Source organism: Pongo abelii, chromosome X, assembly GCF_028885655.2.
Source record: "Pongo abelii isolate AG06213 chromosome X, NHGRI_mPonAbe1-v2.0_pri, whole genome shotgun sequence".
Lineage (NCBI taxonomy): Eukaryota > Metazoa > Chordata > Mammalia > Primates > Hominidae > Pongo > Pongo abelii.
Window position 1 is genome coordinate 130,439,788 of NC_072008.2, and position 26,091 is coordinate 130,465,878.

The following is a 26,091-nucleotide window of genomic DNA, read 5'->3' on the forward strand; positions in this document are numbered from 1 at the left end:
TATGTCTTGGCCAGGCGTGGTGGCTCAAGCCTGTAATCTCAGCACTTTGGGGGGGGGGTGGATCACCTGAGGTCAGGAGTTCGAGACCAGTCTGGCCTATATGGCGAAACCCTGTCTCTACTAAAAACACAATAATTAGCCGGGTGTGGTGGTGGGCACCTGTAATCCCAGCTACTCGGGAGACTGAGGCAGGAGAATCACTTGAACCCAGGAGGCGGAGGTTGCAGTGAGCTGAGATAGCACCATTGCACTCCAGCCTGGGCAACAAGAGCGAAACTCCATCTCAAAAAAAAAAAAAAAAGTAGGTCTTATTCATTCTTTCTAACTATCTTTTTGCACCATTAACCATCCCCAATTCCCCTTTAAGTCCCCATTACCCTTGCCAGCCTCTGGTAACCATCTTGCCTTAAAAAAAAAAAAAATTCTTCATCACATTTACCACCTTCTATCATAATATATATTTTTAAAATTTGGTTTAATTTCTGCCTCTTGTAACTAGAATATAAGATTTATGGAAGCATGAATTTTATCTTTTTTATGCATTGCTATTTCCTCAATGACTAGAACAGTACCTGGCTTAAAGTAAGCATTCAAGGCACAGCACGGTGGCTTATGCCTGTAATCCCAGCACTTTGGGAGGCCGAGGCAGGCAGATCACTTGATGTCAGGAGTTCGAGACCAGCCTGGCCAACATGGTGAAAACCCATTTCTACTAAAAATACAAAAATTAGCTGGGGGGTGGGGGTGGCATGCACCTGTAGTTCCAGCTACTTGGGAGGCTCAGGCAGGAGAACAGCTTGAAACCAGGAGGTGGAGGTTGCACTGAGCCAAGATTGCACCACTGCACTCAAGTCTGGGTGACAGAGTGAGACTCTATCCTCCCCCCCAAAAAATGAACATTCATTATGTATTTGAATAATGAATAAATGGATGCCATAAAAGTCCTATTTCTATGACATTTGTAAATTTGCCCAGAGATTAATAAATGTCTAACTAATATATCAAATTGTTATTAATAGATTCTTCATTGATAACACACTTTTATTGCCCACTTTAAATGACTGTATTTCAACTCTTTTCTCATTCATTTTCATCACTGCAAAGTAGGCAGATGTCAAGTATCAGTAGCCTTAGTTGGTAGATAATGTGATGGGCCCAGTCATACAGTGGTGAACAGTTACAGAGTTGAGATTTTCGACTTTGCAGTTGCATCTGGAGGCACTTGGGCAGTTTAGGCTCTTATAACTAAGTGATGATCCATTAATAAATGGGTTGCTTCAAAATTAAAGGGGTATGGTGAGAAAAGAATAATTAGAAGTATGCTTTCTCATGCCAAGTCTTTTGTCTCCAACCAAATCTCAAAAGTAAATGTGAAGATGTCTGCTTCTTAAATAGAGTAAATGTTATAAATTCATTGTTCCTTCTCTTTCATTTTCCTATTTATTAAACACTGAAGCATGCTGGTGCCATTCCAAACATGAGGCTCACTGATCCATGAGCTTGCATGTGTTCATAAGTCACCCATGGTGCTGTTTTCTGGATCTAGAAACACTACATCATAAAAGAGGCTTGCAAATAGCTATTGCTCTTAATGAATGGTGACTTGTTGTGAAGAATGATTCCTGGAAGATCATTCTCTTTTAGACAATTAACTTATTGATTTTACCAATGAATATGAATATAGACCACTGGAAGAGTTTATACCAGAGAAGCTTGGACAAACGTGATAAATACTTAAAAGATCAGAGAAAAAAAGGCTGCTTGGATTAAACACTCTTACTCTGCATTTTTTGAGCCTCCTTGAAAATATTTCCACAATATCAGAGACCACTTTCCTTCCTCTATAAGTCGAGTGAATGAAATGGAATCTTTGTATGGTAACGAAGATCTTGTAAAACTCACAATGTTCTGTATGATCTGGCCCCTGACTACTTTTCTATACTAATCTCTTCCTGACTCATGTTCCAGCCACAAAGACTTGCCTTTTACTTTAGAGCCTAATACATTTCCACCTCAGGGCATATATACGCGCTATTTCCTCTGTCTGGAATGTTCTTCCCCTGACTCATGTGAGACCTCTCTCACCACCCAGACTAGGTCAGGTCCCCACGCACATTTATAGAATTACACAATTTTAAAATTATAAAATTTTTCTAGCACTCTTCACAGTTGTAAATATATAGCTATGAAGGATCTTCAAAAAGTTCTTGGAAAATGTGTATCACGAGAAAACTATGCAAGGAGTTCAAATTTTTTTTGCACTAAAATAAAGTCATGCTAACTTGTAATACATCTGAACAGGATCTAGTTTGAAGCACTTAGAAGGATAAGACATCATTTTGAAAAGAGTCCCTGTCAGAGCAACATGAATTTTGCTAAAATTGAAGCAAGAACATCGAATTTATGATGAAACTTGGGTAGAAGAATGATGACATCACTGATACTTTATGAAAAGTTTATGGGGACAATGCCCCAAAGAAATCAGCAATTTACAAATAGATAACTCATTTTAAGAAGAGACAAGATGATGCTGAAGATGAAGCCTGCAGCAGCAGGTCATCCACAACAATTTGTGAGGAAAAATTAATCTTGTTTGTGCTCTAATTGAAGAAGATCAATGATTAACAGCAGTAGCATTTCCAACACCACAGACATCTCAATTGGTTCAGCTTACACAATTCTGACTGAAAAATTAAAGTCAAGCAAATTTTCCACTTGATGAGTACAAAACTGTTACTCCCAGATCAGCAGCAGACAAAAGCAGAGCTTTCAATGGAAATTTTAAATAAATGGGATGAAGATCCCGAAGCATTTTGTCGAAGAATTGTAATAGGAGATGAAATGTGGCTTTACCAGTATGACTCCGAAGACAAAACACAATCAAAACAATGGCTACAAAGAGGTGGACGAGGTCCAGTCAAAGCAAGAGTGGACTGGTCAACAGCAGTGGTTATCCCAGCACTTTGGGAGGCTGAGGCAGGCAGATCACTTGATGTCAGGAGTTCAAGACCAGCCTGTCCAACATGGTGAAAACCCATCTCTACTAAAAATACAAAAATTAATCAGAGGGGCGGGGGTGGCATGCACCTATAGTTCCAGCTACTTGGGAGGCTCAGGCAGGAGAATAGCTTGAACCCAGGAGGCAACAGTTGTTTGGGATCCTCAAGGCATTTTGTTTGTTGTCTTTTTGGAGGGCCAAAGAACAATAACATCTGCTTATTACGAGAGTGTTTTGAGAAAGTAAGCCAAGGGTTTAGCAGAAAAACACCCAGGAAAGCTTCACCAGAGAGTCCTAATCCACCATGACAATGCTCCTGCTCATTCCTCTCATTAAACAAGGGCAATTTGCAAGAGTTTCAGTGGGAAATCATTACGCATTTTACCTTACTTACAGTTCTGATTTGCCTCTTTCTATTTTTTTTTTTTGTTTCCTAATCTTAAAAAATCTTTAACGGGTACCCATTTTTCTTCAGTTAACAATGTAAAGAAGACTGGTTAAGTTCCCAGGACCCTCAGTTATATCACGATGGACTCATCCCTTACAAAATTGTCTTGAACTTGATGTAGAAATAAAGTTTATATTTTTGTTGAGAAATAAAGTTTATATTTTAAAATATTTATATTTTAAGTCCCCCTTTCCATGAACTTTTGGAAGTCCCTCACATTTGTGTGGATTATTTAATATCTATCTGCCTTGCTAGACCATAAGCTCCATGAGGGCAGAAACTTGTATTGTTTATCATTTTCTCCCCAGTGCCAAGCACAATAGTTGGCAAGAAGTAGTAATGAATTAATGGAAAACCAGGTACTTAATGTGAAATGTTTGGCCTAAAGGTAAACATTTGAGTGAAACATTTGGATCATCACTATCCAATATAACTTTTCCTAAAGATAGGGATGCTCTAGTACTGTGCTGTCTAGTACAGTAGCTACTAGTCTCATGTGGCTACTGAGCACTTGAGATGTGACTAGTGCAGTTGAGATCCTGAATTTTTTTATGTTATTTAAGTTAAATTTAAATACTCACATGTGGCCAGTGGCTACCATACTAGACAGTGTAGATTTTGATGTCTGCAAATATTTAGATATTGGATGGTCTACACATTTAGCTAAACATTATAAAAAAGTTTTAAAGTTTTACTAAGTCAAATTTATTGTTTTTTTTCCTATTATGGTTTCTTTTTATGTTTACAAAGTGCTTTCTCATTGTAAGATCTATCACCTATTTTTTTTGAATTCTGTTTGTTTTCTTTTATTTTTAACTCATTAATCCAGTTGAAGTGTTTTTATTTATTTTATTCTTTAGGTATATGGTATGAATTAAAAAATCTAAGGCATTTTTTCTTAAGAGTTGTCCCAATTCCATTTATTTAATAATGCTTATTTTCCACCATTGATTTTTGATGCCAGTTTTATAATATACTAAATTTTGTACTTGGGTGTGTTCTAGAGCTTTTATTCAGTTGCATTAATCTGTCTATTCTCACATCGGTACCACTTTGCTTAATTATCATAGCTTTCAAATATGCCTTAATGTCTGATAGTTCTTTCACTATTGTTTGTTTCAGCTATTCTGACTCAGTTAATATAATGTTCAAACTTTTTTCTCATGTTAATTCATACGTGCATGTAATGTATGGTGATCATATGTAACAAACTCCAAATTAGGACACATAATTAACAAATGAAAATGTGGTCACCATAGTAAGTTTTTTCCTCCAAGTATAGGGTTGTGCATGTGGTAGGTGCTTCTTGATTAAAGAGATGAATGAGGTCAAGACATTTCATAGGTTTGTGACTTCTATAGTAATTAGTTCTTATACATACAATACATAAGATAGCTTTCCTTTTTTGCACTTAAGAAAAAACATCCAAAGGTTATTTTTTCTCTGTTCTGTTTTTACTGTTCATGGAGCTTTTAGGTAGTTTCTGGACCAGTGGTGTCACCCACATATTCAGTGTAGCCCAATTAGTTACTGAGAATCACAATGCATTGAATCAGAGGGTAACTAAAGTCAAAGCTTCAGGAAATACCAGCAATACTAATGGGTATTCAAAGCTGATTAGAATGCAAAAAAATTCCACCATTCTTTAAGTATCAGTTATAATATGGAGTAATCAGGTAGCAGCTACTTGAAGCAAATGCTTGAAAGTGATTTTTTTTGATTGGGAAGATTTCTTAAGAATTACATTTTTAAAATTAGAACTACTTTTTCCCAAAAAGGTTAAATTGGTACTTTCTAATGTAACTAAAACACACACATATACACACATGCACAAACAAGTATACTAATATTAATATTAAGCAAATATTAATAATTAGTCATATTTAACTAAATGAAACCAGCCATTATGGATAGCTGGAAAGCTGAGACTACCAAATGAAGGGCATTTAATGTATTCTCAGGGGTAATATTTGAACAGTATAAAAATGGAATTATTGGTCTAAAATCTTAGTCATGGGGCTTTCAGAGTTTATTCAATCTATCTTTCCATCTCAAAGTAGAACTGAATCTATATTTATCATCAATATCATCTTAATCCTACTATAGGGAAAAATGGTAATTGGAAATCTCAAGGAGCCTTCCCCCCGCTCCCTAAAGAGACGATCATAAAAATATACTGAGCTCATATTAAGGTCTTTGATTTTTAATTTGCATATAGATACATAGTTTTAAGGAATGTTCACAGGTCAATATACATTCAGTGAAATCTTCTATGTCTTCTGAATCTACATAGACCACAGGCATTGAGAACTGATAATTCATTAATTTATTAATATTTAATTGATCCATTCTTTAAACATTTTGGCTGCCTTGAGATGACCTTGAGGCCATAAAAAATGGTGATAATTAAATATTCAATTATTTTTATTACTTTACTAAGGCAGGAAACATTGGCTCAACCTTAACTGAGCCAGAAATTATAATTGCATAGGTTGTTAATGTGTTTTCTGAGCATAACATTTTAATCAATACATAACTGAGAAATTCCTATTATTATACCAAATCCTTTTTAGAATGAAGCAGACCACCTAGGTTTATATCCAGGACCTATCATTTGCTTACTATGTGATTTTTAACAACTTACTTGACTTCTCTGTGTCTCAGTTTCCTAATTTGTAAAGTAGTGTTAATGGTAGTTCCTGGCCAGGTGCAGTGGCTCACACCTGAAATCCCAGCACTTTCAGAGGCTGAGGCGGACAGATTGCTTGAGCCCAGGAGTTTGAGACAGGCCTGGGCAACATGGTGAAATCCCGTTTCTATTAAAAATACAGAAATTAGCCAGGAGTGGTGGTGTGTGCCTGTAGTCCCAGCTACTCAGGAGGCTAAGGTAGAAGGATTACCTGAGCTCCAGAGGCAGAGGTTGCAGTGAGCTGAGATTGTGTCATTGCACTCCAGAATGGGAGACAGAACAAGACCCTCTCTCGAAAAAAAAAAAATGTTCCTACATAATGGGGATTAAATGAAATAATTCACATAAGGGGCTCAGCACAGTGCCTGGAACATAGTAAATCCTGAATACAAGTGAGATACTATTATTTTCAACATATTGGGAATATAACTATGGGCAATGGGCCATGCTTAACATGCAACAAGAAAACCATATACAGAATATCATTAGGTGTTTGATTGTATGGTGCATATTATCAACACCATAGGTGATTGAGGAGGTGGATGTCAGAAGTTTCATGGGAGATATGGTTTAAGTTGAGACTTAAATTATGGACAGAGAATAATGGGTGAAGAAGACATGAAGATGTGCCAGGTAAAAGGTATATAATGAAAAAGACAAGAAGGAAAGTGAAGATGAGTCTTAGAGGGCCATAAAAATAAACTAAATAGTTTATCAGTGGATCATTAGATTGAAAACTTCACTACAGTTTCCAAAACAAGGTTTTCAAGTTATATGGGTAGTAAACAGTCTCTTCAGAAAATAGTCTCTTCTATTTGTGTGTGTGTGTGTGGAGGGGGGGCGGGGGGGGGGTGCAGTTTACTATCTTCCAAGTGGCTCACTTGTACTATCTCATTTAATACTTATTACAACCCTATTAGACAGTGTGTATCTAATTATTCAATCTATCTCTCTGTCTCAAAGTAGAACTGAATCTATATTTATCATCAATATCATCTTAATTCTACTATAGGGAAAAATGGTAATATCATTTAATATCATCAACCCCATTTTAGAAATAAGGAAATTGAAGCATAGAGATATCATAAAACTTGCCCCAAATCATGCAGCTAGTATAAGAGCCAGAGCTAGTATCTGAATCCAGACAGTTTAACTTCAAATTGCTGTGTTCTTAATCACAAAGTTGCCTCCACTTAATTTGATAAGGTCTTAAAACTTTTAAAGGTTAACTGTTAGCCAGAACAAGTAAAGGAAGAAACTCTTACAATGCAGTTTGGTGCTTAAGCCATGACTGCTACCTTATTAATAGAAGCCTGCCTCATGTCTGAATTCAAATGAGAAGGAATGCAATTGTCTAAGCAGATATAGAAATGTGAAGAGTCAAATTTAATAATATACTTCATTTTAAGCTAATATACAGAAATTCAAACAAAATATTTTGTTAATTTTATGTTTCCTCGAGTAGAAGGCACGTGGAAAGTGAGGATTTGTTGTTTTAGGCTCACTCAGAGGTGGTTTGGGCAGTTTTGATGTCTGATCGTACAGTGTGTTAGATGTTTTGTTGGCTTTCCTAAGAGAAGCGGTAACTCTGAGGTCTTGGAGCCACAGTGGTTTTAAAAAATATCATGCGTAGCTCCTTGATTAAATATTTAAAATTCTACCATAAATTGTCTTGATGCTATGTCCTCTGAAAGGTATAAAGTGTTACTAAAAGGTAGACACATAAGAGGGAGTTCCAAATAACTAACAACAAAGAAAAATATTTTAGCATGTCTGGTGCAAACTATGCTAACATCAAACAACTTGAATAGTGGTATGTTAATTTAATTTGATATGATAAATGCCATGGGTATGGGAGGTAGCATGGTATAGTAGTTCAGAAAATATGCTCTGAAGTCACATAGCCCTAAATTGGAGACTTGGCTCTGCTACTCTCTAGCTATGTGATTCTGGATAAGTCACTTACTATCCCCACCCAGAGCATTAATTTTCCCATCTACAAGTGGGGAAAATAGTAATACCTATACCTCATAGGGTTATTGTGAGAATTAAATGATACATAACACATGCAAAAAAAATTGGAGTACTGCCTGGTTATAGTAATATTCAATAAGTAATGTCTTCTTAATGTGATTGAGACTAAAAGGTAGCATTACCCTATATAACTCAGTATCATTTACACTAGAGATTCCTAATTTTCACCCTTGGCCAGGTTGATTACCACTGTGCTAGAGGCTGGGCTATTCCTTTCTTACGTGAACATTTTATAAATGACTCACCTCCATCATTGTCCAAGTTATCTCCACAAAGCATTTCCATGACAACATTGCAGCCTGTCCCACTCCAACCCACCTGACACACACAGTGCCAACCATTTTGATCCAGGGTACATCGTCCATTTCCAAAGCAGAGCCCTGGACAGCCATCTGAAAAGACATCAGAGAGTAACCATCACAGAGACATCAGAATGGGATTGGCCAACAATGATGTATTTGCCTATAGGGAAGCATCTAACCATCTGGGCCCCATTCAGATGAGGTGTTGAATAAATGGAAGAGGAGCTTGCTTGCTCGCAAAACCTTCCCAGGGAACTTGTTATCCCTTACTCTGCAGTGGTTTTCCTTAGAGATCCAATTAAGCTTTATTAATGCTAACCCCAATTCCCAACCCCTGGTTCATATAGGAAGAAAACTACAGCAGGGGCAAGAATTCTTTTTTTCTTTTCACTAAACATATCTCCTCATCTCAATCAAAACTATATGGATGACACTGTATCTAGTTATGGCCAATATGTTGGGAAAAGATAGCAGTCCCTATGAAAAGAAACTTTCCCTAACTACTTCTAGCCTGTGCTGATTTTCCCTTATGATGTATTGCTTCAGGACTTAAGTATATTGGTATACAGTTCAGACCACACCATTAAGTATTTGTTCATATGGTGCCTTAGAAATGTGCTGTAGTTGCTTTATATTTATTCAGCTTTTCTCTTCAAGATTATTATTCATCTGCGGGCTAAGGATTGAAATCTTTACTTCTATCGTATCTCTCTCAAAAGCTTGCATGATATTATGCTTATAACAATAATATTAAATGTTAAATAAGTGTTTATAGAATTAATACATGCCAGATCTAGACTTTCTGAATTATAGAGAACTGGAAAATATCAAGTCAAGAGGAAGGTGTAGCATTTAAATAACTTTTATCCATTGATAAAGCATCAACACTGACAATGGTTCCTATTTAGACTTTAAACTTCTCAGGGATGCCCTACTCTTTGTACCCGTAGTTTGGAATTCAGCTCTAGCAAACGGTAACTTCACATGCACCACATGCGCAGTGGGCAGATGAACGGAGAAAGCAACTATAATGCTACTGGGTATTTTCCTAGTAGCAACACAGGACCAGACCTGAATTTTACTGGGAATAGTCCAGTCAATATTCATTTTGGTTTCTTTCTTTGAAAGAAAATTCCAAAAGCATAAAGAGCAAAACAAAAAACAGATTAAAAAATCTGTAGAAGTAACCCGGTGTTCCTTCTAAATAGTTTTCCAAGCAACTATCAACAGACAAGAGGAAGAAAAAATTTAAAAATAAAATGACAGATGGTTGTTAGAAAATATGAAAAGCTTGATATATGTAATATACTCATGACATGGCATATGATGAACATACATAGGTTTGAGAAGGGAATTTTTGTAGTTCTATTCTAATGGATAGGCAATAGATAATTAAGGAGAAATAAAGAATAATTTGGGACATATTAAACTTCTGAAGCTGAGGTAATGAAAGGCACTAGGATATCTGGCAGAAAAATCCTTGCTGTCTCTGTTAAAGGAAGCTCCTTGGAGGGATGGATGATGGGATACTTCTAGGAGGATAATTCTCCTGCCCCTGTAAGGACTTAGGAGTCCTTGTATATGGACTTGGAGCTATATTGTTATGTTAAAGAAAAAGTTCATCCTCTGAACCAAATTATTTAATAATTATTAAATTATTAAAAATTATTTAATAATTACCTGTGTAATACACACAGATCCAGACACACACACATACACAGAACTCAATGTAAAGACAAGAAAAAATAGTCCTTAAAACTGCTTATCAGTCCATTCTATACTACGGTAAAAAGTGACTCTTTGATGTTGAAAAAACAAATTACCTTTTAGTGTGACTATTTTAGCATGAAACTGACAACATTATATTCAAATAAGATTGCCAAAAATAAAAACAAACAACACAAATGCCAGAAAACACCACCCTTTCTTTCTCACATGCATATTTTCTTTTAAAAATATATTTCTGTTATAAAATTAGTGAGAAAAATCTTACCTCGGACAGCATCTAAGTAGTGAGCTAAAAGGGAGGGGAAAAGAGTGATCAAATGAATTTCTGAGAGACTAAAGCTATACAATATGTACTAATGGTTTACCATCTGTTGCCTGGGAGGAGAACAGCAAACTGTGAACTGCTGAAATGTCTGCAGCTCAAGAGTTGGGTACATGGGCCTGTGTAGTTTGTGAATAATATTTTCTGTGAGAACGATATTAATGGCATTTCTGCAAGAAACTCTATTAGGCTTCATAAAAAGTGTCATATTTCATTAGAAGTATAAGAACTGCATTTTCACATTTCAGTAATAACTTCTGTGAAAGAGCACTGGCTTCAACTTCTTATCAGTAATATCTTTAGAAGAGAGTTCTGGAATAACCACCTACGGTAATCATCACAATATTTAAATCCTCTTATGTAAAGGCAATAAACTTACTGTAGTACAGGAATGTAATTACTTAAGCTACACATCTGAATCTCACCCCTCTCCACCTTTTTAATGAATCTTAAATATTTCCCACAGTTGCAGAACAAGACTTACTGTACCTTTAGTAGAGAAGTAATGCAGTTTATGAAGATTATATGTTATATGTATTATATATATTATACATTACTTTGGCAAGCTCCAACCATTATAACAAAATACTTTCACCTAAAAATGAAAGCTGTAGTATAGTCTAGTGAGGGAAAAGCCTACAAACAATAAATTGGGTATCCAGAGGCCCACAATTGCCTTTGCTCTGCATGAATTTTCTGTGTAGTCAAGGAATGCCACTGGAACACTCTGTGACCCCCTTTCTTTAGCTGAACAATGGGAATCATACTTGTTACTCTGTATTAATGACAACCTTTCTATGCAAAGGTTTCTTGCATAGAAACCTTAGCGGTGGATAGAAATATATGTTAAGGGCTTTGCTTTTTTCAGAAAAAGAAAGTGTTTTATAATTGAAATATTTATTTTTAACATCTTTTATAGTGTGAAGATCACATGATAAATTAATTATTACATAAGCTTTTCCATATTCACAGATCATTTTCCCTTTGTGAAATTAGCAATAAGGGGTGAAGAGAGAGTGGTGGCTTCAGGACCAACTCTCTACACTACCGGATAAACAATTCAACACAAATGTTCTATTGATGATAGGTCAGAAGTGCCTTCCTCATATACATTAAAGACAGCCTCTAATGATATGGAATAGCCCCTGTTAAAGTAGTCCCATTTAATGAAATTGCCTCTAAGTGCTTTCAACTGAAACAACCTATACTTTTCAAAAGGAAAAATGGGCAGAGAATGTTACCTTCACTACAAAAGCACTTTTCTTATTAACTAATGACACTTTATTCCAATGTAACATCTTTCACTTGAGTAACTCAAAGCACTTGAAAGCAGAAAACATAAGGAATACTGAAGTAATAAGAAAGGAAACAACACAAGAAATACATAGAATGTCATCGACAAAAGAAGAAACCTACCAGTTCACAAAACTTTAAAACTTGTAACCAACCCTCCTTCTCCTCCTCTACTCCAACCTCAAATTCTACTAAATGCCTAGTGATTGACTCACTAGACTGCTCTTAACTTCAACTAATCCAACTTACTTTGGTTAAAGTATGGTGGTACTTACCAATTGTGCAGTGGTCGCCCTCCCATCCAGGGCTACACTCACATTTTCCATCTTTGCATTGGCCATGCTCAGTACAATGAGAATGACAGGAGCGTTCCTCACATGTTGGTCCTACCCAGCCTTCTTCACACTGGCAAATTCCTCTTGAGCAGACTCCATGGCTACCACACTCCGTGGTACACAGCTCTGTGGGGAATTCAAAGAAGATATATTAACATATTTTGTTAAAACCAGCATCCATTCTTCCAAAAAGCATTATAATTACCAAAAATCCCTGTCTACATTTATATTTTATTTATTTATTATTTTAATAGAGATGGGGTCTTGCTATGTTAACCAGGCTGGTCTTGAACTTCTGGCCTCAAGCGGTCCTCCTATTTTGGCTTCCCAAAGTGCTGGGATTATAGATGTGAGCCACCATGCCCTGCCTATACTTATATTTTAAACAAAATGTTAAAAAACAATTTATATAAACAAGATGTCACAAAGATCTCTAGCATCTGAATGAATGTGCAAGAAACTCTAAAAAGAGGTAGTTAAGTCTCTAAGAATAATATAAAACTCTAAGCCAAAATGATTTTGAGAAGTCTATAGAATGATAATGGCATTCAAGGCTTAGAAATGAGATTAATGACAAACAAATGTCAAGTGGGTTTCACTAAAAATTCATTAAGATCACAGATAATGTTGCAGGAATTTTATGATACTATAAGATATCACTGGGGGAAAAATCCCAATAAAACAGTGCCCTAACTTCATTCAGAAAGACAAGTTCATTAATTGGAAAGATAATAACTTTCTAATAAAATTCATAATATACAAAAGGTAAAGATGCCAATGATGACAACCAGCTGGTTTCCCTGATCATACTAACAATATTTGCATTTATTTTAAGCATACAAAATTAACACTGGTTGATTAACGTACACATCCTTCTTATCTTCAAATGCTATTCAGTATTTAGACAGTATAATAATGATGATGTGTACTGGCTCTGCTGAGTTTCTTTCCTTTGTCCCTTTGACTTTTTGTTGAGAAATGTTGAATATTAATAAAGTCATGACAGTAGATAAACCAACATAAAAGCATGGCAAGCCTCTTTCGTGATCTAATTCCCTTGCTGGAGGAAGAGAAGTAGGATAAAAACCTATGGAAAGAATGAAATATGTTTTGGGAACAATAGGCCACATATTTCTGAAAGGAAAAGATGGTGTTCTGTAAGCCAGGTTGTCTCTTTCACAGTCTCAAATTCTGAAACTAGTTTAATATATTTAGAGGCATTAATATTCTCCACAGATAGCAGAGTTATGTTTCAGTAGATGATAATATTCTTCTGATAAAGCCATGATTATGAGTTTTATTATAATCTGGTTCAATTTGTTCATAAGTTTACTCACAAGTATTCTTTGAAGGCAGGGTATGATGGAAAGAGTAGTAAATTTGAAATAAAGATAACTGCATCCTTGATTCCTCTGCTTAGTACCTATGGACCCTTAGGCAACTTACTAACATATTGTCTTAATCTCTGTTTGCGTAAGAATGCAATAGAAGTAATAATACTTACACATCACAAAGCTGTTGGACAGATTTGAAATATAGTTTAGAGATGTAACCACAGGACTTGCTCAAAATTGGATATAAGGGATGAAGGAAAGGGAAAAAAAAAGTTTGGCTTAAACAAATGGATAGATAATGCTGCCATTAATGAAATGGGAAAGGCTAAGGGAAAAATAAGGGTGGAAGATCAAAAAGATTAACCTTAAGGTATATGTAAAAAGCCAAGTGAAAATGTCAGTGCAACTAGCAGAATATATGATTCTGACAGGCCAGGGATGGAGATATAAAATTGGCATCATTAGCCTATAGGTGGTATTTAAAGGCATGGAAATAACTGGTTGATACTCCTAAACAGGGAATAGAAGAGCCCTGAAGAAAGATCAGGTAGAAAAAAGAGGCACCATCAAAGGAAACTGGGATGGAGAAGGCGGTGAGTGATAGGAAGAAATCCAGGAGATTGTGGTGTAACTAAAGTACAAGAGAACACTTTTCAATAAAGGAGTGTTTAACTACGTCTAATATTGCTGAGAGGTCAAGTAAGGCACAGGCAGAGAAGTGCCCATTGGATTTATCAACATGGAATTTGTTGATGACTTTAGGAAGAGCTGTACTGATAAAGGTGTAGTTGAAAAGCCAAATTGGAATGGGTGGAAAAGTGAATGGAAAGCTGTGCAGGGAATCATCAGGTTGTGAGAAAAGTCTAGGGCACAGAAAAACGTATCTTAAAAACATGGGCCTTGGCTTAAAAAGTGGTAGCTCAGGTAGAATTATCCCAAAAGAACCCCTGGTCCCGAATCTTGATCTGAATCTCTGATAATTTGTATTTATAATTTCAGTTCTTGCAGTAAGGCTGATATTATCATTCTGTTCCCCTTCACAGCCTCCTCCCAAGACATTAAAAACTGAACTGAAAGGGCCTTTATAAGATTAGGCACTAATTGGTTAAAGTTAGTCAAGTCAGCTCTGACTAGAATAGTTAGAAGCAAACATTTTTCATATATTGCTTTGTACAACTATAAATGTTAGGCATAGAGGAGTATAACATTCTGATTTCTGTTTGAAAAGTAATAGGACTAGATGAACAGTATTGGCCAAATAGCAGACTAGGCTATTTTCAAACTATCTCTATATAAACCATTAGAAATGTTGGATATAATGTAACAATTTTTTAAATTGCATGTCTTGGCTCACAAAAAAAGAGAAATCTTCAAGTGCCAGAAGCAAAGAGGAGCTAAAAGCCAAAGCAGTCAATCCTCTGGTAGCCTTGAGAGTTATTATACCCAATTACGACTAGGGGCTTGGGTACTTACATCCACAAAGAAAAAAGAGATGAGGTCTTGGACCCATTTCAGATGGAGTTGGACTAAATCTCCAGCATAAAGTTGGAGCCACTTGAAAGGCTGCAATCTCAGTAAGATGGTGAGTAATAAACTGTACCCACTAGCCCAGAGAGTTGACAAAGAAGCACTGACTATTGAGTATAAAATAATAATAATAAAAAATCTGGAGCTAGGAAACAATGTAGAAATAAAATACTATCGTTTAATAATATGTAAGATGGAGTGTCCTGAATGAAATATTTGGAAAGCCTTATGTTATTCGGGAGTTAGGTAACTGGTACTTTGTCAAGTATGCATATGAAAACAAAAAGGTGGAATTCTGTTTCTAGTAATAGGGACCTAAGTAATTTTTACTATTCCCTTCTGATGAGAACTAGAGAATCTAAACAAAATATATTTTAAAATCTTTTGGGAGTTAGTGGAGTTCACAAAACAGTAAAGAATTACTGTGCCAAGTTCCAGAAGAAAAAGAAAACCCAGAGAGAAGAGCCTGACATTTATGGATACTTTTCCTGTAGCAGCATCTGTCAATTATACTAGAGAGAGCTAGAAGGCTCAGAGGCTGAGTAGAGCTTTTTCAGTCTCATGGAATCAGAAAAAAAAATTGAATTGATAATGGCTAATAAATTTCCAACATTGGCCAGGCACATTGGCACACACCTGTAATCCCAGCACTTTGGAAGGGTGAGGTGGGCAGGTCACTTGAGCGCAGGAGTTTGAGAACAGCCTGTGCAACATAGTGAGACTCCATCTCTACAAAAAATACAAAAAATAGCTAGGTGTGGTGGCATGTGCCTACAGCTATTCAAGAAGTTGAGGTGGGAGGATTGCTTAAGCCTAGGAGGTCGAGGCTGCAGTGAGCCATGTTCATGCCACTGCACTCTAGCCTGGGCAACAGAGTGAGGCCCTGTCTCAAACAAACAAACAAAAAAAAACCCAACATTGAAGAAAGCAGTAAGCCAAATAAATGAAGCAAAATTGAAAGAAGAAGAAAGGGAAAAGGACAAATTCACAATCATAGTCAGAGACTTTACAGCCCCCCTCTCACACCAACTGATAGAGCAAGCAAACAAATCAGAAAGAATATGAAATATTTGAGCAACATGGTTAACAGATTTGATCTAATTGATACATACAAAACACTGCCATAAATGACTACAAAATACACATAATGTATTTCAAATGTATATAGAACATTTACAAATATTGACCATGTGCTAGGCTCTAAAGCAAGTCTTGATATATTTAGAAGTATTAAAATCATACATAGGATATTTTAAGCCCAGTATGAAATTAAATTTGAAATTAGTAATAGCAGATGAATCTAAAATCCATACATGCTTGGAAATCAAGAAATATACTTTCGAATAAAACATTAAACAAATAAGACTCCAGAACATCACACTCTGGAGACTGTTGTGGGGTGGGGGGAGGGGGGAGGGATAGCATTAGGAGATATACCTAATGCTAAATGGCAAGTTAATGGGTGCAGCATACCAGCATGGCACATGTATACATATGTAACTAACCTGCACATTGTGCACATGTACCCTAAAACTTAAAGTATAATAATAATAAAAAAAAAGAAAATTAGAAAAGAGATGGAAATGAATGAAAATGTGTAATATAACTAAATCCATGTGTACAGAAAAATTTATAAGGTAGAAAGAAAAACGAGCTGAAAAACCATGACCTAAGTATTGATTCTAAGAAATTAGAAAAAGAAAACCAATGTATACAAGAAGGTAGAAGGAAGAAAATGCTAATTATAAGAGCTAAAACTAATACAATAGGAATAAATATACTGCAGAAAGAATCAACAAAGTCAATATTTGATGATTGGCTCATACCAATAAAATTGATAAACTCCTGGTGGAGACTGATCAAGATGAAAATACAGAAGACCCAGATAACCAGTATCGGGAATAAAAAGTATGACATTGCTATACATAGTACAAACATAAAACATCCTAAGAGGATATTACTAACAGCTTTTTGCCAATACAGCTGAAATTTTTGATGAACAAATTTCTAGAATAATACAACTTAATAAACTACAAGAAAAAATGGAAACTGAATAGTTTCTATAAAGAAACTTAATCCATAATGGAAAACATTACCACAAAGAAAATTCCAGTCTCATACGACTTCATTTGTAAATATACCAAACTTTTAAGAAAGAAAAATTGCCAATCTTAAATAAACTTTTCCAAAAAATAGAAAAGACGAAACTCTTAACAATATGCCTTATGAGGTCTGCATAACCCCGATATAAAATTCTGAAGGATATTATTTAAAAAATATATGCCAATCTTTCTCGTGAAGATCTCATTCATGGATACAAAAATCCTAAACAAAAATTAATATAGCAAATCTAGCATTACATAACAAGAAATAATATCATGACCAATTTGCGCTTATTCTAGGAATATAAGATTGCTTTCACATTTGAAAATTAACAAATGTAATTCATCACACATATGGAATAAAAGAGAAAAATCAAATTATCATCTCAATAGATATAAAATAGGTATTTGATAAAATACTAAACATCCATTCATGATAAAAACTTGTAGCAAACTAAGACTAAAAGGAAATTTTAAGTTAACTTGTAATTAAAAGGAACGTTTAACTTTAATTTTAAAACTAAGACTAAAAGGAACTTTAAATTTGATAAAGAGTAGCTACAACACCCCATAGCAAACACCATAATAGTGAGATGTTGAAATCTTTTTTTGTGTTATTAAGTCTGAGAAAAGATGCCTATGATCATCACTTCTACACAATATAATTCTGGAGGTCCTAGCCAATGAAATTATGCAAGAAAAAGGAAACTTGTATAAACACTGAAAAGGAATAAATACAGTCATCATCACTCAAAGGCAGTACAACTTTAATTTAATGGACATATATAGGACCTCAAAGGTATGACTATATAATACATGTTCTTTCCAAGCACACACAGAATAACCCACAAAAACTGACAAAGACTCGTCTACAAAGCAAGACTCAATAATCGCCAAAGATTCCACAACATATGGATTATTCTGCTTCACAAAATGCAGTAAAATTAGAAATCAATAAACAAAAAGATAACAAAAGAAAAATCCCAGAAAGGTGTTCTTTAAAAACACACTTAAAAATAATTAATGAATTATGTTTCAAAAATTACATTGGAATTAGAAATTGAGTAACAGTGAAATACTATTTACAAAAACTTGTGGGATGCAGCTTAGAAAGTAACTTAGAGGAAATTTACAGCCTGAAATGCATGTAGTAGAAAAGAAGAATAATTGAAATCCAATGAGCAAAGTGTCCAAATCAAGGATTTAGAAAAAGGACTACATATAAGTAGATGAAGGACACAACAAAGCCAAGAGCAGAAGTTAATGAAATTGGAAACAAAGAAAACAACAGAGAAGATCAACAAAATCAAAATCTGCATCTTTGAGATGAGTATAAAAAATAGAGAAACGTGTGGCAAGGTAATAGAGCTAGAAAAAAGGAAAAGAAAGAATACAAATAAACATTAAAGATTAAAATTCAAAAATAAATTAGAGACTGCTATTAACAACTTTATGCAAGTAAGTCTGAAACCTTAGATAAAGTAGACATTTTTCCAGAAAACAAATGGACATGAGAAGAAATAGAAAACCTGAATACACATTAAAAACATTGAAAATTGCCCAGATGGTTTTACAGGTGTACTTTGTCAAATTTTCAAAGGACAGATAATCTCTATTTTAAACTATACCAGAGAACAGGAAAAAAGGGAAACCATCTTGAATCATTTTATAAGAATATAATCTAGTTCCAAAACAGTTCCAAAATAGGGTAAGAAAAGGAGAAAATGATTTTTTTTTTAAAGGTGAGATGTCTCTATTTTGCCCAGACTGGACTTGAACTCTTGAGCCCAAGTGATTCTTCCACCCCAGCCTCCCAAGTATCTGGGACTGCAGGTGTGTTCCACCTTGTCCAGCTCTAGAAATGATTTCTTAATAGGCCAATCTCACTTATAAACATGGCTGCAAAAATCTCCAAGAAAATATCTGGTAATTAAACCAAAAATGCACACACATACACACACACATGCATACACCAGTATATAGAAGTCACAGCCAAATAAGCATGAATGCTAGGATGGTTTAACTTTAGAAAAATCTATCAATGTAATTCACCACTGAATTATTCCATTTTACTTTCACACATTTCATAATGATTAAAGAAAAATTATAATTTTATTATTATATGTAGAAAGAGTACCATTTAAAATTTAGTTCCTATTTATGATAGAATCTCCTAGAAAAACATGGCTAAAAGATAACTTACTGAGTATGGTAAAGGTGATTTACCAAAATCTTATAGTAAGCATCATATTTAGTACAGAAATAGAGCAATATATTCCTCTTAATGTCAGAAGAAGTACTAGAATTAACTACAGCTTCTAACTCAATGTTGTATTGGAAATCTTAGTCAGCACAAAAAGGCAACCAAAGACATAAAAAAATGGAATGCCTGAAAAGGAAGAGATAAAATTGAACATACAGGTAAACTATGAAAGCTACAAGGTTTCTGGATGTAAAATTAAAAGGAAAAAATCAATAGCATGCCTAGATATCGGGGACAGCAAATTAGAACATGTACTTTTTTTTCTAAATAAAAGGTTCCATTAACAATAATAGCAAATATAGCAAAAAAAAGGTTCCATACTCCTTTACATAAAATTTTAAAACTTTATTGAAGAACACATAAAAAGACCCAATCAATGGAAAGATATACTTAATATCATTAGAATGTCAATTTTTCTGTACTAGTTCTATAAATTCAATGTAATTCTGGTAAATATCCCATCATAGAGCTTGAAACATGATTCTAAAATCCATATGAAACAGAAAAGGCCAAGAATATCCAAGAACATTTTGAAGCATACCTATTAATACTAGGGGGTATGTATGTCTGTCTGAACCTAAATATCCATCAATGGGAAAGGATATATAAATTTTAGTATATTTATGCAGTGCAAAAAATATAGCAGTTAACTTGAATAAGGTAGAGATCCATGCCTGAATATGGATAAACTTTGGAAACATAATGATGAAGGAGGAAAGCAAGTTATTCATATGAAATTTAAACACATGTAGAACAATACATTTTATGGATATATACATATTTGGAAAAGCCTAAAAATGTGTATTGTATGACGATGAATAGACTGAGGATAGTGGTTTCTGCTGCAGAGAAGAGAGGCAGATGGGATCACAAAAGTATACATAGGGACTTTGTTTGTATTTATTAATTTTTAAAGCAAAGTAGTGGGTTTACAGCTGTTCATTATGTTACCTTACATGTCTGAAATATTTCATAATAATTTACAAAAGAAAAAGAGAATCAGTAGAAAACAACTGTCTTTAGAGACTGACTGTTCTATTGAATAAATAACTGGAGATATGACTTAACCTAACTCTTACACAATACCCTCCACAGATACAAACCACAACCACGAGTCGGATAGGATTCAGCACAGCAAGTATTCAGGTGGGAAGCAATATCCTCATGAATGAGGGAATCCTCTACAAAATGAATTACTACAAATGGAGAAGCAGATCTTAAGCAATAAGCATTCCTCATTTTGAACTGCATCAACATTTCTGCAATTGCATCCAGTTCCAAATAGAGTTTCTGGACTGATTCTAAGATGTTTTTCAATCCCAATCTTCCTATAATCAGCAGTGGGGTTGGTGTGGGTGAAGAACTAACAGAAAACAGATGCTGGCAATTGTATAATTTATAAACAAGATAGAAATGATATTTGCTCTAATACATTTGTCTCATGAATAGTTCTATTTCCTGTGTAATATTTTCTATCTTGTTGAAAATACATTAACATTACAGGCTACAAAATATGACAAAAGAATGCTAAAATATAAACATTCTTCTGTGCAAAAGTATTGGAAAAGAACATGAAAAATATAGGCAGGCACTTTAAAGTTCTATTGAGACATTTCATTTTTAATAAGTTTCTTTAGGCATGTCAACAATGAACAACACTTGTATAAATTGAACTCAGATACAACTGGAACACTTCTTTGTTGCATGCTGACAAAGAACAATTTGATTAAACAGTAAATCCTTCAGAGCCTCCCTCAGAACCACTTCCCTGAGATTTACTTTTTAGGCAAAAGTTTCTAGTAATGTAAACTCTGTTATTCTTGAACCCTCTGCCTTCTCCAATATTAGATGGTGATCAAATTTGGCACCCCAAAAGATTAAATCTGGTTATCAGTTTCTAAAGTATACATTTATGTAAAATTTTCAAGATTAAAATATGGCATTCTAAACAAGGAAAAGACACCTTTGATGTAAAAATTCATAAAAATTAAGAAATTATTACATATTCACTTGTCCAGCATCTGGTAGAATCAACTAAAGATCAGAGTAAATTAGGCTGAAAGGGAAAGCACAGGGAAGAGCAGAGAATGAATGAGCCTGAATAGACAGAGACCCTCTCTTTGTTAGACTTTACTGCAATTTTTGTTGGGGAAACTAAACTATGAGGATTTTCTCTATGTTTTGTATGATTAATATTAGAAATAACAGTAAGAAAAAAAAGTAAGGTTATATTGGCAAGTGTAGGCAGTGCCAGCTCAAGCTGTTTAAGGGCTGAAAAAAATTTTGGTGTATACCAAAAATTTCACTAAAATCAAGCAATGATTCAACTAATAATAGTAAGCATTATTACAAACAAAAGTTTGTGTACTGTGTGTTGTTTCACCAAGTATTTGGATCATTTTCATTTTACTGATTTCAACTCCTTCCATTTCTCAGTAGCAAATATTCTACTAGAAAGTAGGACTACTATAAGTCACTGTTAACTTTATATCAATAGAACACACGTGCACACATACATGCACATGCACACATATATACATGCATGCACACACATGTTTTTGGTGTCTGTTTCTCTAAAAGTAATTTGAAGAACATATTAGTTAATAAGGTATCATATCTGTTTTATTGCATATGGTTAAATTAAATACCATCTCTAACCAATCTTTACAAGTACCTCGCTATGATAAAGATTTGGCTTTACTGTGGGATAAGTATCACGTTTTCTATGCTTGAAGTATAATAGTATCTCCTCATTTTAACACATAAAACCTAAAACCTAAAACCTAAAACATGTCCCTCAGCCTCAGCATTACAATGATGCTTCAATGTATCTTAGTAGTTTTAATACTATTTTAAATCTGAACAGTTAAACTGAAGAGATTCAAAATGATACAAAATGTCAGCTAGCTTTAACTGAACAAATAGCAACATACAAGCAGCGTAACAACAGCGACACACTCCAGCCTATATAAAACCTTGAGAGGATTCTCAAAATTCTTGATGGATAAGAACAAAAATCCCAAGGAATCTAGCATGTGAAGATCAAAAGTTGTAATGACTTTGAGCTTAATGTTTCATGGATCTTGATTGTCACATGGTTTCGGATTTCCTTTATAAAGGAACTGGTTAACTGTTCTTTGGTAGATCTGAATAACCTGACAAGACAGAAAAATCCATGCCTGACTTACAACTTTTGAATTCGATAAAATAAGTCAGTTGGCCTTTTCACTATACAGAATCTTTCCTTTGGAATAAATCCTGTTTCCTTGCTTGCTAAATAAAATATTCTCCCTAACTCTAGATGTCACGTTTTGGTTAGCTTAGTGATCAGAAGCTCAAACTATTGAAGATGAGGTGAACTTCTACTCATTTGTAGCTACACACTGCAAGAGTGTGTTTCAATCCTTTGCTTATAAACCTGACACTTTTGCCTATCCAAATAGTATCCTCAAATGCCAAAGAATGTTGAAATCTAGACATTTGCTTATCATTTGACCCATTAGGTACCAGATTGTCAGGGTAAAACCATCACCCTAAAGGAGCAAATATTAACATATTAACTTTTTTTTTTTTGAGACGGAGTTGCACTCTGTCACCCAGGCTGGAGTGCAGTGGTGTGATCTCGACTCACTGCAACCTCCACTTCCTGGGTTCAAGTGATTCTCCTGCCTCAGTCTCCCGAGTAGCTAGGACTACAGGCACACACCACCATACCCAGAAAATTTTTGTATTTTTAGTAGAGACGGAGTTTTGCCATGTTGGCCAGGCCGGTCTCGAACTCCTGATCTCAGGTGATCCACCCGCCTCGGCCTCCCAAAATTCTAGGATTATAGGCGTGAGCCACTGTGCCCAGCCCCGCAAATATTAACTTTTAAGGTTCATGATCTGTCATGAGTAGTAGGCCATGGGATTGCTCAGCCATGGCAGAGTTTGTTTTGGTTTATCTACAGCTTTTCACTTAGACCTTCTTATCATAATTGCTGTCTAGGTGCAGTTTGTGACCACCTAAAAGGGCAAGCTTTTCATACCTCACAGAGGTATGAAATGCATGTCTTAGACATCAGTAAAACAGTGCTCTCACTTATAAAACTATATACATTATATAGTGTATATCATTTATAAAACTACTACTGGAACAATTATACTGCATCTTGTCTAAGAGTGGCTACTTAAGAACTATTTCTTGGCAAGTTAGAAAGCTACTTTTCGTATATAAAGTTTAACACTCTTGGGCATGATTTGGTAAAATGTTAAAATTGCAGCAGGCAGAATTTTTTCTCCCTTTCCTGAATGATATTTGACCTGCTTTCCCTTTTTCAGAAAATTTTGACATTACCTCTCCTCAAAATGAATTTTCATTAGTCCCCTTGTTGCACATCTAAATTACCTACATGGTGTTATTCTAAGGCAATAAGCCTCCCAACTTAGCAAAGAAACTCTACAAACCAAAGATTTTCAAATACACGTCTAAGTCCCCAAGCAAATCTGATAGCATACTTCAGTGGCAAAGCCAAAGGTGTATGCTGGAAGAACACTTCACACAGACTAAAAATCTTACTCTAAATGAGAAAGAGCTCACAGAGTTGTCTTCCCCATCCCATTCAACACTATTGCTAAGGGCTCACCATGCTTCAGAACACTAACTCTAATTGGAGTCCACAAGAGAGACGATACTAGCAATCATCAGGCAAGCTTTGCAACGGTGGTAGGCTTCTGCATCCTGAATGCAGAAGGTGTGTTCAAGGCATTACGAAGGCATGGAAAGCAGCTTTCTGTCAAAGACCTGGGTGGGGGCTGCATACGTATTTACAAAGCTGCCATCATAGCCCAACAGACCATGCACCAACAGTTTATTTTTACCCTTATAAATAAACGTGACAGGGGAGAAAAGAAATGTAAAGAACCTAGAGTCAACAAAATCCTCAGCATGATGAAGAAAAAGGCATATAAATATCCTTATATAGTATTTCAATGCATAGTTTAGTGTCATTTAAGACATTAAGTTTTAAAAAAAATTTATAGTTTTACTCTATGGTAATCATCAAGGCTCTGTGGTTATTAGTGTCATCTGAACTTTAAGACATATATTTTGTATGTTTCCTATGAGTCGCCACACCCATTCTTCTAAGGATTAATAATGGAGTAAAGTATTTGACTTTAGGTCTATCCTTGTCTTATGATATCAACATTCTAGTGAGGTTACAGTGTACTGTAGGAAAGCTATGAGGAGGTAGTATATCAATCTAGGTACATTTACACAAAGTTAAAGTCCTTGGCTCACTCTCAATTTCACAAATAACATGCATGCTACGCATTTCTACCTGGCTAAGCCACCAGCACCTTTAAACTCAACATGTTTATAACCTACATTTTAATCTCTACTCATGAATCAGTTCTTTATCCTGATTTCACTATTTTTTTTTTTTTTTTGAGGCAGGGTCTCACTCCGTTGCCCAGGCTGGAGTGCAGTGGCTAGATCATGGCTCATGGTGGTGTTGACCTCTCAGGCTCAAGCAGTCCTCTCGCCTCAGCCTCCTGAGCAGCTAGAACTACAGACACATGCCACCATGCCCAGCTAATTAAAAAAATTTTTCTGTAGAGATTGGGTCTCACTATGTTGCCCAGGCTGGTCTTGAACTCCTGGGCTCAAGCAATCTTCCTGCCTTGGCTTCCCAGTAGCTGGGATTACATGAATGAGCCACCACATCCAGTCTGATTTTACTATTTTTGTTAATATCGTGATAATAGTCCTAGTTTCCAAGGTTAGGAAATTTGGCATTATGCTTTCATTTTCCTTTTGCCTTATGCTCATATCCAACTACATCTTTCAGTTCTTCTGTTTTCAACACTTCTTCTATTTCTCTCTCTCTGGAGGGCCAGGATAGCATAGTGATTAAGAGTATGGACTCTAAAGCCTGATTTCCTGGTCTCGAATCCTAGCTCAGAGATCAATTAACTATGGGACCTTGAGCATCTCACTAAATCTTTCTATGCTTTGGTTTCCCATCTATAAAATGGGGTTGGTACAAGGAACAAATGAGTCAATATATGTAAAGTGCTTACATATATTACATATAGTGCTGGGTACATAAGTATTACATAACTGTTAGAAATTATGACTGGCTCTGTTTCCAATACACTTATGTGGCCCTTCCCCATCTTTTGTCTTGAGTCTCACAAAAGCCTCCTCATCGGCTTCACAAATGCTCTGTTCTCTTTTTAAACATCCCACATACAACTATAAGCTAGAACAATAGAATCTTAGGGCTTGGGAAAACTTTAAAATTCATCTGGCCAGCCCCTCACTTTGACATACAAACTTCCTACCTTTCCAATATTTTCCCAAAAGTTCAGCTATACGTCACAAAGCCAGTCAATTCTATATTTATGCAGCCATATTAGAAAGTAATTTGTTGATTTGAACTGAAATCTGCTGTCCATTTTCTTTCACCAATTAGATTTATTTGTGTCCTTTAATTCTGCCAAAAATTAGCATACTCTCTTTTCTACTGGTCAGCCCCTCAGATCATTGAAGATAGCTATTTAATCTCAATCAAATTTTTCTTCATCTAGCCACCCTTGAGTCCTACAAATGTTGCTCATGTTACATTGTTTGCTTACCCTTAACATATTGGTTACTTTTCTCTGCCCAAAGCACAGCTCTGGTCACACACTACATATAAAAATATTTCATAGTTTACCAAAGCACACTGAAG

At 35.3% G+C, this 26,091-nt stretch overlaps 1 protein-coding gene across 11 annotated transcripts in view; it reads right to left on the bottom strand.

Moving 5' to 3' along the window:
- TENM1 (teneurin transmembrane protein 1) overlaps positions 1–26,091 on the bottom strand; it is an 841,958-nt gene that overhangs the window by 180,873 nt on the left and 634,994 nt on the right. For 10 of the 11 annotated variants that reach the window (XM_009235231.2, XM_002832080.2, XM_054545040.1 and 7 more), the window contains 3 exons: positions 12,090–12,275; positions 10,465–10,488; positions 8,415–8,561 (listed from right to left, as the gene is read on the bottom strand). In XM_009235231.2, coding sequence (XP_009233506.2) covers positions 8,415–8,561; positions 10,465–10,488; positions 12,090–12,275 — 357 coding nt within the window. The remainder of the gene's footprint in view (positions 1–8,414; positions 8,562–10,464; positions 10,489–12,089; positions 12,276–26,091) is intronic. The other variant, XM_054545045.1, reaches the window with a different exon arrangement.